The following is a 13,452-nucleotide window of genomic DNA, read 5'->3' on the forward strand; positions in this document are numbered from 1 at the left end:
TACATTACCTGTCCTCGCTGCACGGGTCCGGCGTCCTGCTCTCCCGTCCGGCCAATCAGTGGCTGCGGCTGGGAAACACACTAATTGGCCGGACGGGAGAGCAAGACGCCGGACCCCGTGCAGCGAGGACAGGTAAAGTATGCTTACAGCGGGGGAGCCGGGCGGGAGCAGAAGGGGTTAAGGGCGGCAGAATTACATACTCACTGCGGTCGTTTAGACCGCAGCAAGTATGTAGTGTATGGGAACTGCCAGGACCTGCCGGGCTCGCAGCGCGAATCTCGCTGCGAGCCCGTTCGTGTGAATATACCCTTAATTTAAAATTCTGTTGAATGTAATGGTAAAGATGGTGAGTGTATGGTGAAAAATGTAAAACTGTGTAAATATCTAAAAAATAACATCTGCTGTTTGCAAAAGACATAAGAAAATAATTGCCATGATCATCATTATTTTGAGGTCCGTTATTTTATACACTCATTGGGCGGCCGTCATTCCATTGGCTTTAAAGTATTGCACTGAAGTCAATTAAAATGCGGCAATAACTGACATCTTTTTAAAAAGAAAAAGCGGGTGATTTTTCACTCTTTTTTTTAATTTTTTTTTACTTAGTTTGAACATAGCCCTTAAGTATGCACAATGTCCCTCATAAAACATGATAACTGGGTCTAAGCCTTCAGTTCGTAAATATACTATATATTTAGTTCATATAATGTTTCTGTGCCACCTGCTGTCCTCCAATCTCAATCGCTATCATCTTTTTGATTACTTTGCCGACGTGCTGTTTCCACAAGAGATGTCCGCACATCATAAACAGTAAAGTGCTGTCTATGCTGAGTGTCCATTTCCTGTGGGAGTGGCACGTCAGCGGAAGTTGTCAAAAAGACGACAGCGACGGAGAGTCGAGGACAGCAGGTAGCCCGGAAAGTAGGATTCAAGTATAGTATCTGCATGTGGCTTTGTTATCCAGCACTTAAAGGGGTAGTCTGGCAAAATATTTATTTACACCTATTTTGTAATGTTATAGAAATTTGTGATACAACTTTATTGAAGAAAATGTAATTTTTTTTTTCTTCATGTTTTCATTGAACGGCAGCAGTAAGGGGCAACATCTCCAGTGGCTGCATCGGGAACCACAGGGACCCTGATCCCAACATAGTTAGATATCAGTAATGTTGCTCCATGAAGCGTTAGCAATATTAAGCCTCCTCTGATGTCTTTTTTAATGCATATTAGCATTAGAATGGACATTACAGTTAGTGATGTAGCCTGAGTCAGGAGTGCTGCAGCTGCTGCACAGCGAAGCAGAGCGAACAGGGATAACTGTAAATCCCTGTCTTTTACACTTCTGTCTACATTTTCAGTCTCTTTAGATTTTTTATAAGCAGATTTTTTTTTCTTTTAACATAACCCATAGCTCTCTTGTAAACCATAGCGGATTCTTCTTCCTTTTACGTTTGATAATTTTTCTTTTATATAGTCTAGTTGCCTTTAGGATGGGTTTGTAAAATACTGTCTACTGAGTTCACTCTCCCACTGTTTTATCCTGTGCTTTTAACTCATTATTGAAATACTCCCCCGTTTTCCTGAAATTAGTCTTTCTAGAATCTACTACTTTCGTTGCAGTATAGGATTGCTCACAGTTAGTTTGTATGTCAAATTATAAACATTGGTGGTTACTGAAATTTAAAGGGGTTATCCAGTGCTACAAAAAAATGGCCACTTCTGCGCCACTCTTGTCTCCAGATTGGGTGGGGTTTGAAACTCAGTTCCATTGAAGTAAATTGAGCTTAATTGCAAACCGCACCTGACCTGGAGACAAGAGTGGGGAAAAAGTGGCCATGTTTTTGTAGCGCTGGATTACCCCTTTAAATTTTCTTCCATCTTAACTTCAGACACCTGATCCCTATTGCCAAATATTAAATCTATAATGTTGGTGACATCACAAGCCGTTTTAGGGATGCCCCTGTAAGGGCTTCTATTACATTATTGCATTAGCATGTAAGTGCACAAGGGTTATACCAGTAAGTATTTGGCATGTTGATGTCACCCATAACTACAAAATCTCTCTTTACTGCTACATGGGAAATTTTATCCAACATCATAATCCTAAAAATTCCCTGGAGAACTATAGATAACACCTATTCTAATAACCGTTCTCTCTTTAGATTGCATGCAAACTTAGAGTCTATATCTCTGTATGTATTTTTCCTGTACAAAGTATATACCTTAACATCATCTAGATATTGCAATCATTGGTGACCAAAATGATTTTGAGACTCTGCCAAAAGTATTTTCCTTGGCAATGACAATTCATTTTCCTCTATAAGCTGATAATCTGCTTTGCATATGATATTTATCAACAAAGATGTTTTCCATTGCAACTGTCATATTTATCTAATGCTTACAGTAGTGGCTGTCATTGCCATTTACCGCATCTAGCAGGGTTATTTAGTAGACTTATTACCTTTATCTTGAAGGCTTTTTATTGGTGCAAATCATTTGTCTGTTTCTTTTGTGCAGAGTTGCCATCAGGTTTGTGGTCCATATTTCATAGTTTCAAGGTCATCAGATCATATTTCTGTATATACACATCTATCCAATGCCTATGAAGTTAGGCATCATAACCATATTATAATCTAACCCTCCTATTTAAGGCCATGTTCACACTTTGTAAAACACAGGCCGTTCTGTGAACCAGCTGGATCACAGAACGGCTGGTGTTTGAGAAGATCATCCCGGCTGGTACTGCAGTACCCGGCGGATGATCTTCATTTCTGATGAATTGGGATGTGGGCGCATCGGTGTGCGCCCACATCCCAATTCACCGCTCCACTCAGTGGAGCGTGTGGCCAAAGCCGCTCGCTCCATTGTGTGCACTGTCATGTCTACTATGGCCGCTAATTAATGTCAGTTTTTTGTGTGGCCGCTAGCGATTCCAGGAGTAGAGTATACTATGTGTATACACTCCAGACAGGATTCCCTCTAGCTGCAGCACAATGTAAGTTAAGTATTAATCACGGCCGTTGTTGCAAATTGGCAACAACGGCTATGATTAATACTTAACTTACGTTGTGTGAACTTGGCCTAAAAGTGCTAGCAAATGTACAGTAGGTATAATATAGGTGCATGTGTTGATTCTGTACCAGTAATACAAGTTGAAACAAGATGGTAGTGATGCTAAAAGGAATTGCCTGTAAATATTACAGACTTCAAAGTAGTCCTCAAATTTTAGTACTCCTATTTGTTGTTCTTATCACTGCATAGGCCCATTGCCTTGTTTATGCTGGCATTTAAGTGTACCTGTCATGATTTCTTGTGCTACAAGTTTTTGAGGTTTAGTGGGACCCTAAACAGGTGTCAACTCTGTCCCCGGCGTTTTCCTAGCCCTGTCTAAATGCCCGCTATAAAATACATTACCTAATTCCTAGCAGGCTGTAGGTTCTCTGTGTAATAAAAATGCACATTAGCTCTGCTTTAAAGCTTTTTTTCCCACTAAAATAAAAATTAAAAATCTCTAAATGTACCGCTTTCATCTTTAGTCAAATTTTTAAAGGGTAACTATAATCTTTAGCAGGCAGCAGGATACGCTATCAAAAAACCTGCTGCTGTGCTCCAGCTGCACTGCCACCGTGCTTGCTATGAGGCACATGCCAGATACGGATTCCTGCCAGCAGCGCAGTTGATTGCATTTGAATGCAAGTGGGCTGCTGGAAGGAATCTGTATGTGGGGCGTGCCTGTATCTGGAGTGCGGCTGCATCTGGAGCGCGGCTGGAGCACAGCGGCGGGTTTTTCATAGCGTATCCTGTGCCCACTAAAGATTATAGTTACCCGTTAACAAATCTTGTCTTAAATTTTCAGTTATATTGTAGTTAATGCAATAGGTTTTACTTAACCATCCTGTAGCTCTGAACAGCAAATCTTTCTAGTAACGTTAACACGAGGACTGAGCATGTATCAGATTTGTCAGAGTACATTATATGCAAATGGCTAAAAAGAAATATATACTTTTATGTTTGTTAGTATTGTTTGTTTTTTGTATGTGCACCCTAATATAATAGGTCTGTATTGCATTTTAGACTCACCTTTGCAGCTTGTAGACACATCATATTCTCTATATATCTATATTCTTATATATTTACCTTTTTTTTTTTTTTTGAATGCTAGCAGGATATGTGGAATACTTTATACTGATACACAATAATTAAGCATCTGGATAACATCGATATAACTCACTCTATTCATATTCCCCTGTGTATGCATTACTTGATCTTTAAAAGTAAAGAGGTTAAGCATTTTATTTGGCTATGTGTGCACTAAATCTCCCCCATAGTGTCATATTTTTATGCATTTTATATGTTGTAGAGCTGCTTTCAAATGCTGGTGTCAGGCCCTTGATGAAACGCTCAACATGTCTGATGCTCTTAATTCATGGCAAGAGCTTGATAGCTCCCCAGACAGCATAAGCAATGGAAGATCTAAAGATTACAGTGAGAAATTTCTCTCCCGAGCGGGAATTTGGGGTTGTTTGCTGGCTGCCGTCATTGCTGCTAAAATGTCTCGGTAAGTATTGAAGAAAAAAACTTCTTGATTTATTTTTATTTATCACGTAATGTTTAGAGCCCAGGGGGGAGCAATAAAATGTTCTCCTGGTACATAGTGAAGAAATAAAATGTTACAATATAGAAAAGGAAAACTTTTCCTTATCAGCAGCTTGTTGCGTAGTCCTCCCTATTTTAGCCATATAAACATTACATTTTTAACCCATAATAAAAGGCATGTTATATTGTTATAAGAAGTTATCTATATTTCTGCCTGAAAAACAGCAAGTTTTTACAATAGATTTTGCTAAATAACTCTACATTTGCCTAAGGAGGTCAAAATGTTGTCATTTGTATAGGATCATACATTAGGGCGAAGAGAAGAATTACTTTCAGTGTTTATTCAATGTTTTTTTTTAAACATTTCTAGTAACAAAATAGCATGGTACATGTCATTCACCATTCGTAAGATTACAGGAAAGGCTTACATTGATGTTCACTGTCATTTTATTATCTATTGAAATGATTTAGCTGAAATGTTTGCATATTCAAAAGCCCTGTTTGCCACTGCAATAAATTCCCATATTAGCTCCCTCTGATTGCTGAATCTGTCCATCTTGGCAGTCTTTTTAAATATGGATTTTTAAATTGAGCTTTCTACTTCATATTGGAAAGACTCCTGTTACCATTAGAGTGTTTATGAAAATCTGTCATGTGTTGACGGATTTAAAGTCTAACTTTACCTCTAAAACCATCAAATCTAATACCAATAAAATATCCTGCAATATGCTGGTTGGCTGTTACCGTTCTGCTCCTTAAATGTTAATGCCTGCAACATCAGTGACCATGCTGTTTATATACTGGCATTAGTCCATCACTTAGCATCAAACCGGATTCCTGTTTTTTTTTTTTTTCATTAAAAGAATACATATTGAAGAATTGCTTTATGTTTGGTGTTATAGCATTAATTCAGTTTCCCCACGTCATAACCATAGAGGAAATGAAGAATTATTACATGTCCAGATGGCAAAATTTCATGCCCATTCTAGTTCCATTTGTGCTAATTTCCCTTTAAAACTAGTAACAAAACATTGCAACAAAAAAATAAGTGGCCTGTGTCAGGTAGCAGGGAGCAATTAACCTATTTTTTGCAGCTAATATGTGTCTAAAACCACAGTATGACCTACAGAATGAATATCCATGTCAGAAACATACAGGTATGACCTTGGATTACAGACATTGAGAAATGTCTTTTTCCAGATGGAAAAAGGCAGGTATCCTACTGGCCATTAGTGTGGCTAAGGCATCTACCCATCTACAGTCACTAATAATGTTTTGCTAGTCATGTGATGAGTAGTTTTTATGCTCAAAAGTCACAGACTTTTTTATGTCTCCCTCCATCTGCCATTGTTATATAACTTTCTTGTTTTGTATGTTTTTTTTAAAGCTATATCTTGATATCAGATATAAGAAAGCGAACAGATTGCTGCTTGCTCTCAGCTTTACTTTTCAAGGTAAGAAGCACATTTGTTTTGTATGAATTTCTGTGACAAGTAATAAGTTATTTGAAAGCAAATGACATAATATATGGTTTCTGTTTTTCTTTCTAGTCCCTGTTCCGCGTGTCCCTGCCACATCCAGATGAAGATCTTGATTATGCATTATATGAGATTGGAGAAGGATGTGAAATATCTGAACTTATTCCAGGGATTGACCTGTTTTCTGATCGGCACAGAGCAGATGTCATAACTGTTGTTTCCAGTCTAGGTTTTCTTATTTCTGAATTGCATTCTGTTGCTCAGAATCTTATGGTTAGTGCCAGTTTGGAAAAATAAATTAATAGTTTTTATATACCTGAATGTTTATGGTGCCATTAGTTTTAGATTTATCACTGTCTGGTGTAATTTTATCTGCACATCCAGCTCTAGTTACTTGTGTGTGTGTGTGTGTGTGTGTATATATATATATATATATATATATATACACAACAGATTTGGTTCCATTATATTAAATTTGTATAACTGGTTTTAAAGTGCCACTGTCATTATCATTTTTAAACTCTAAATTAACAGTAATTCTGAAATAAAGCATGTTTGCAATTTACACTAACTATTGTTTTTTAGTTATGTTTTAAAACAAAGCTATACTGGCTTGTATGCAGGTCCAGTCTCCTGAAGGCAGCTTTTTAGTCTTGTGCTGGTTGGAAAAAAAAAGAGACTAAACTCGGGAAGCCCCGGTCATTTGCACTTAACGAGAAGGCAGCCATTTGATTGATGAACATATTGAGCCATGACACTTTGTACTGGCTGGGACTTCATGTGTCTCTTTTTTTTGCAACGAGCACAAGACTAAAAAGCTGCCTTAATAAGACTGGACCTGGATACAAGTAAGTATAGCTTTGTTTTACAGCATGATAACTAAAAATATAAAAATTAATGTACACTGAAAACATGCCTTTTTTTTAAAATCCCCCTGTTGATTTAGTTCAAAAGTTATAACAACAGTGACACTTTTAAATATTATTACTAACTATTAAGAATACTTGTACACCTAAAGGCTATGTTCCCACACAGTATTTTTGCTAAATATTTTGGTCAATATTTTGCAACCAAAACCAGGAATGGATTGAAAACACAAAAAGGCTCTTTTTCACACACTGTTGAAATTGAGTGGATGACCGCCATTTAATGGCAAATAATTGCTGTTATTTAAAAACAACGGTAAAAATACTGTGTGGGAACATAGCCTAAATATTATAAACATGTGATGTTTTCCCCACAAATAAATGCTGTGTATTTACAGGTTCTTCCATTATTCACACTGTACCAGTATCTGGTCAGCGTTATTTGTCGTGACCCTGTTAGAAGTGTAGAAGGAAGGCTGTTGAAGGTATGTGAAATATTAATTTAAGCCTATTGACACTGAGATAAACAGATGACAGTGTGACTTTTAACAGCAGTAAATGTATTACACAGACAGACATTATCTTGCCAACAATTGATTTGTTTATATGCTGTCTTTAGTCATTTTTTACTTGTATTGACATAGGTATCAGTATTTGCTGCACTAAAGTCAGTAGTTACAAGTGCCATGACAGCAAAGGAAAACGGTGGCACAAGCTATAGCAAATTAACAGTTTCAATCTGTCTTGTGGATATTGATCTCAGAAAACATAGGCATATAACCAACAACACTGTTTTTCTCAGTACTCTTTAGTACATGTATATCCAACGATGCTAAATTCACCTCACTCTATAGTTGCATTTGCTAATGTACAGATGCTGCAGAACTGAATTTGTCTTTTAACTTTTCGTGCACTGTGGTAACTGAGTTAAGATCACTCAGCTATGTAATTGCACTATGTTTATTTTCACGCACTACTATACAGCTAGCAGTGGACACACTGTACACAAAGACATAATATGTGTATAGAATGGATTTGCATATATATAAGCAGACAAGGCATTTCTGCAGAGCTCACAAGTTTCTGAAAGAGGGAGAAACACTGCAGAACACCTTATACCTTATAGATAGCTTCATCTAGTGCACCGATATAAACATACAGTGCTCATTTACCCTATGTAGTACATGTTGGGGGGGGCATTTATAAAGACCAGTGTATGAGCACACTGATCTTAAATAAAGCCCCGTCCCTTTTTTTCGTATAGATTTAGAAGAGGTGCATGCTGATGTAGATTTGTATCATGATTTACATCTGCAAACCGCAGGCAGGTATCATGATTTACATCTGCTTGCTACACCTCCCCCTCTGCCTGCCCATTAGGCGAGCGGAGGATAGAGCCTTCTCCCTGGCGTACGCCCAAGCCACAGCCTTCATAAATCTCCCCCAAAGTGTCCAGATATTTTCATACGTTGCCTGGTACATAGTGTATACTGCGTAGATTGTTAGCGCTTGTGAGCAAGCCCCTCTCTCTTCATGTTTGATTTCATGGTTAAATGTGTATGAGTGGGTTCACTTTGAGGAATCTACACAGAGAAGTTCCCAGGGATTCCGTCGCTCACGCCCGCGCGCATTTCCATCTGTGCCATAGACGTCATACTATGCTCCGGCGGATTCTGCAAACTGACGAAAGAATTGACATGTCAATTCTTTCGGCAGATGGCAAAATTCCCCTGACCATGGAATGGATTTTATGGGACAGGCAGAAATGCGCGCGGGTGTGAGCGGCGGAATCCGCGGGAACTTCTCTGTGCAGATTCCTCAGTGTGAACCCACCCTATTTCTGGAATGTCTTTTTTCTATATATGTACCCCCTAGAATTGTATATGCTGTGGAATATGTAATCGCTATATACAGTAAACTTTTTTTATTATTATTATAGATTTTATACGGTTTCCTGTTTCCTGTTTACATTGCCTAGTGTCAGTATGTACATAAAGCCAAACAGTTCCCACAAAGTGAGAAACTCACATAGAGCCATATAGTATCTATATAATGCCACACGGTACATAAATAGTAAATAAGGTTGAAAGAAGACAAGAGTCCATCAGGTTCAACCTAGGGAAATCCTACTGTGTTGATCCAGGGAAGGCAAAAAACCACTATGAGGCAGATGACAATTGCCCCATCACAGGGAGAAAACTCCCTCCCGACTCCAATGGCAACCAGAACAATCCCTGGATCAACGTATCACCAGAAATATAATGCCCATAACTTGTAATATTATATTGTTCAAGAAAAGCATCAAGGCCTCCCTTAAACTTATTTAATGAATCGGCCATGACAACATCATGTGCCAGAGAGTTCCACAGTCTTACCGCTCGTACAGTAAAGAACCCGCGTCGATGCTGATGATGAAATCTTCTTTCCTCTAGACGTAGAGGATGCCCCCTTGTCATGGTTACAGACCTAGGAGTAAAAAGACCACTACAAAGATCTCTGTACTGTCCAATCATATATTTGTACATTGTGATCAGATCGCCCCTAAGACGTCTTTTTTCTAGCATAAATAACCCCAAGCTTGATAACCCGTCTTGGTACTGTAACCCACCCATTCCCTTAATGACCTTTGTGGCCCTCCTCTGCACCCGCTCCAGTTTAGCTGTGTCCTTCTTATATACCGGTGCCCCAAACTGTACAGTATTCCATGTGTGGTCTGACCAGTGATTTATAAAGAGACAAAACTATGTTCTTATCTTTAGCATCTACAGATGTAGCCTGTGTTAACTTGATCACAATGACGCATTTAACTCGACACTCTAATTGACTTAACACAGCTCCCTGACTCAATTGTTGCGTCAGGGATCATGTTAACCCTGGCTACATCTGTATACCTCTTTTGATGCATCCCATTATTTTATTAGCCTTGGCAGCTGCTGCCTCGCTCTAATCACTAAAGTTGAGTTTACTGTCCACCAATACCCCTAGGTCCTTTTCGGAAGTAGTTTTACCCAGTGTTTTATTATTTAGCACATAACTGTACTTATTATTTCTATGGTCCAAGTGCATAACCTTACATTTATCTACATTAAACTTCATTTGCCATTTTACTGCCCAAGCCTCTAGCTTCTCCAAATCCCTCTGTAATATGATATTATCCTCCTCTGTGCTGATTACTCTACCCAGTTTAGTATCATCTTCAAAAATGGAGATTCTACTCTGTAGCCCCTCTACAAGATCATTAATAAAAATATTAAAAAAGTGGACCCAGCACTGACCCCTGTGGTACCCCACTAGTAACGAAAACCCAATTTGAATATGTTCTATCAATGACCACCCTCTGTTTTTATCACACATCCAGTTACTTACCCATTTGCATACGTTTTCCCCAGGTCCCAGCATCCTCATTTTGTAGACCAACCTTTCATGCGGCACAGTATCAAATGCCTTTAAAAAATCCAGATACACAAAATCCACAGCCTCCCCCCGGTCCAGTCTATAACTTACCTCTTCATAGAAGCCGATCAGATTAGTCTGACAGGACCAATCCCTCATGAATCCATGCTGGTGCTGCGTCAGAAGATTATTTTCATTAAGATACTCTAGTATAGGATTTCTCCTATTTCTACTACTTTTATTCCCATATGGTATGTGTTGTTCACATGATTTAGCCAGGATGCTCTTAAATATGTCCCATTTCTCTTGTGTACTTTTATTTCTGAAGGCATTGTCCCAGTCTATGTTCCCAAGGTCCTCTCTTAGTTTTTGGAAATTAGCCTTCTTAAAATTTAATGTTTTGTAGCCCCTCTACTAATAATTTTATTGAAGGATAATTGAAAACTTACTATGTTATGGTCACTATTACCTAGGTGATCCCCAACCTCTATTTTTGATATTCTGTCTAACCTATTGGTTAAGATTAGATCCAGGAGTGTCCCCCTCTTGTTGGTTCCTGTACCTGGTACCTGGTACCTGAAAGGTAATTATCTTTTACTATTTTCAAAACCCCGCTTCCCTTCCTGGAGCTGCAGGTTTCTGCTTTCCCGTTTATATTTGGGTAGTTAAAGTCCCCCATAATAATGACGTCACCCTGCTTCGCTGCCACATCTATTTGTCTTGTGAAGATTTTCTGATTCTTCCACTATACTTGGAGGTTTATAACTCACTCCTATAAGAATTTTATTATTCTTCGTCCCTTCCCTTATTTCTACCCAAAGAGACTTCACATTTTTATCACTTTTATCCTCCCGCAGAATGGGCTTAAGGCAGGATTTAAAGTGACACTGTCACCTCCTTTTTGCATTCTGACATCTCTACACAGGTGTAAAGGGTAAATTTAGCGGTTTTCATACCTTATTTTATATCATACGTCATGGTGCTTGTTCAAGTAAAAAGTCATCTTTTATCAACTGCAGATTGTGCTAAGTGGGCGTGGCCTCACAGCATTAGCGTCACTTAGCCCCGCCTGCAATGATACAGTTGGCACCGCCCCCTTGCCCGCCATTGGAACAGTCTAGACGAAATGTCTAGACCCCACCCCCTTTATGTCGACCAACCAATGGGCGTCAAGGGGGCGGGGCCAATGGTGCCAAAGGACACTTTTTACTTGAACAAACACCATGACGTATGATATGAAATAAGGTATGAAAAACGTTAAATTTACCCTTAACATCTGTGTAGAGATGTCAGAATGCACAAAGGGGATGACAGTGTGACTTTAACATATAGACAGACCCCTCCCCCTTTCTTATTTTTACCGTAATTTCTGAATAGACTATAACCCTGGATATTAACAGCCCAGTCATAGCTCTCATCCAGCCATGTCTTGCTTATCCCCACTATATCATATTTCTCTTCCACCATTATGAGTTCTATTTCCTCAGCTTTATTAGTGAGGCTTCGAGCATTAGTATACATACATTTAATATGTTTGTCCATATTCCCTTTCCTCTTGTCACTAGTGACTGTTCTATCCCCTCCCGCCGCTCCACCCTCAGTTCTATAATCTAGGCCCAGCTCTCTGTCTACTCTGTCTTCACTTACTATATTGTCGTTGCCCTCCCCCCTGGTCCCTAGTTTAAACACTCCTCTAAAATATTAGCCCCCAGCACGGCTGCACCCTCCCCATTGAGATGCAGCCCGTCCCTACCGTAGAGCCTGTAATTGACTGAGAAGTCGTCCCAGTTCTCCATGAACCCGAATCCCTCTACCCTACAACAGCTCTTGAGCCACTTATTTACCTCCCTAATCTCCCGCTGTCTCTCAGGTGTTGCTCGTGGTACAGGTAATATTTCGGAAAATATCACCTTGGAGGTCCTAGTTTTAAGCTTTCTGCCTAAGTCCCTGAAATTGTTTTTAAGGACCCGCCACCTACCTCTAACTTTATCATTGGTGCCAATGTGCACCATGACTGCTGGGTCATCGCCAGTCCCTCCCAATAATCTGTCAGCCCGATCCGCGATGTAATGAACTCGAGCGCCAGGAAGGCAACACACCGTTTGACGATCCTGGTCTTTGTGACAGATTGCCCTGTCTATCCCCCTAATAATTGAGTCCCCCACTACCAGTACCTGCCTGGCCTGCCCTGAACTTCTGTTTCCCACCTTACAGGAGCAGACACCCCCCTGGCTTTCAGAGGCAGTGTCCTGCTGCAGCAATGCCACCCCTGAATCAACATCCCCCTCATCCGCCAATTTGGCAAACTTGTTGGGGTGTGCCAGATCAGGACTAGCCTCCCTTACACTCTTCCCTCTACCCCGTTTTTCTAACTGTGACCCAACTAGTTGCCTCTTCCTCCTGCACCTCCATGCTATCACTCTCTCCCCCATCTACCCCTTGGAGCACTTGCTCAGTGAGCAGCAGACCCCTTTCCAGTTTGCTAAGGCATCTCAATAGTCGCAGCTGCTCATTTAGATCCAGGATCTGGGCTTCCAAACCAGCAACATGCACACATCTCCCACAATGGTATGCACCCTCGATCGGTTGATCAAGGATTGCATACATCGCACAAGATGTACATTGGGCCGCATTGTCAAACATGGTGCTCATTTTTATGGGGATATTATGTATAAATAAACAAAAAAAAAACAAGCAACAAAAGCAAACAAACAATATGTTCAAAAGCAAATATACAATTTGTTTTCCTCTAAAACTCCTCGAATCTAAAGTCCCAGAATATTAAAGTCCCACACTTGAGACAAAAATACACTTTAGATCAAATACTTGCACGCTCCAAAACTCGCTCACAAATACAAAATAAAAGAACTTAGCTTGCAGAGATAGCTGCTTCTGGCTCCTGTGTTGGAAGGAGCGACACATAATGTCAAAAGATGCCCAACTAGGACAAACAGTTCGCTATAATGCCATACTATGGCCTCATAAAGCCGTATAGCACTCAAAACAGCTGATAAAACTGTGTTGTTAACATTAATGTCGTGGGAAATCTTTTAATTCCAAAGAACTTCTCAGCTCTATGCACCAACCAGGACTTAGCGGAGTAAAAAACAGGACCCCTG

General features: G+C 39.7%; 1 protein-coding gene across 3 annotated transcripts in view; it reads left to right on the forward strand.

Annotated features, from left to right (window-relative positions):
• The window catches only part of CFAP54 (cilia and flagella associated protein 54), a 258,255-nt gene that overhangs the window by 162,143 nt on the left and 82,660 nt on the right, over positions 1-13,452 (forward strand). For all 3 annotated transcript variants that reach the window (XM_069973813.1, XM_069973829.1, XM_069973821.1), the window contains exons 44-47: positions 4,361-4,558; positions 5,984-6,050; positions 6,147-6,347; positions 7,339-7,425. In XM_069973813.1, coding sequence (XP_069829914.1) covers positions 4,361-4,558; positions 5,984-6,050; positions 6,147-6,347; positions 7,339-7,425 — 553 coding nt within the window. The remainder of the gene's footprint in view (positions 1-4,360; positions 4,559-5,983; positions 6,051-6,146; positions 6,348-7,338; positions 7,426-13,452) is intronic.

This window comes from Dendropsophus ebraccatus, chromosome 1 (assembly GCF_027789765.1).
Source record: "Dendropsophus ebraccatus isolate aDenEbr1 chromosome 1, aDenEbr1.pat, whole genome shotgun sequence".
Taxonomy (NCBI): Eukaryota; Metazoa; Chordata; class Amphibia; order Anura; family Hylidae; genus Dendropsophus; species Dendropsophus ebraccatus.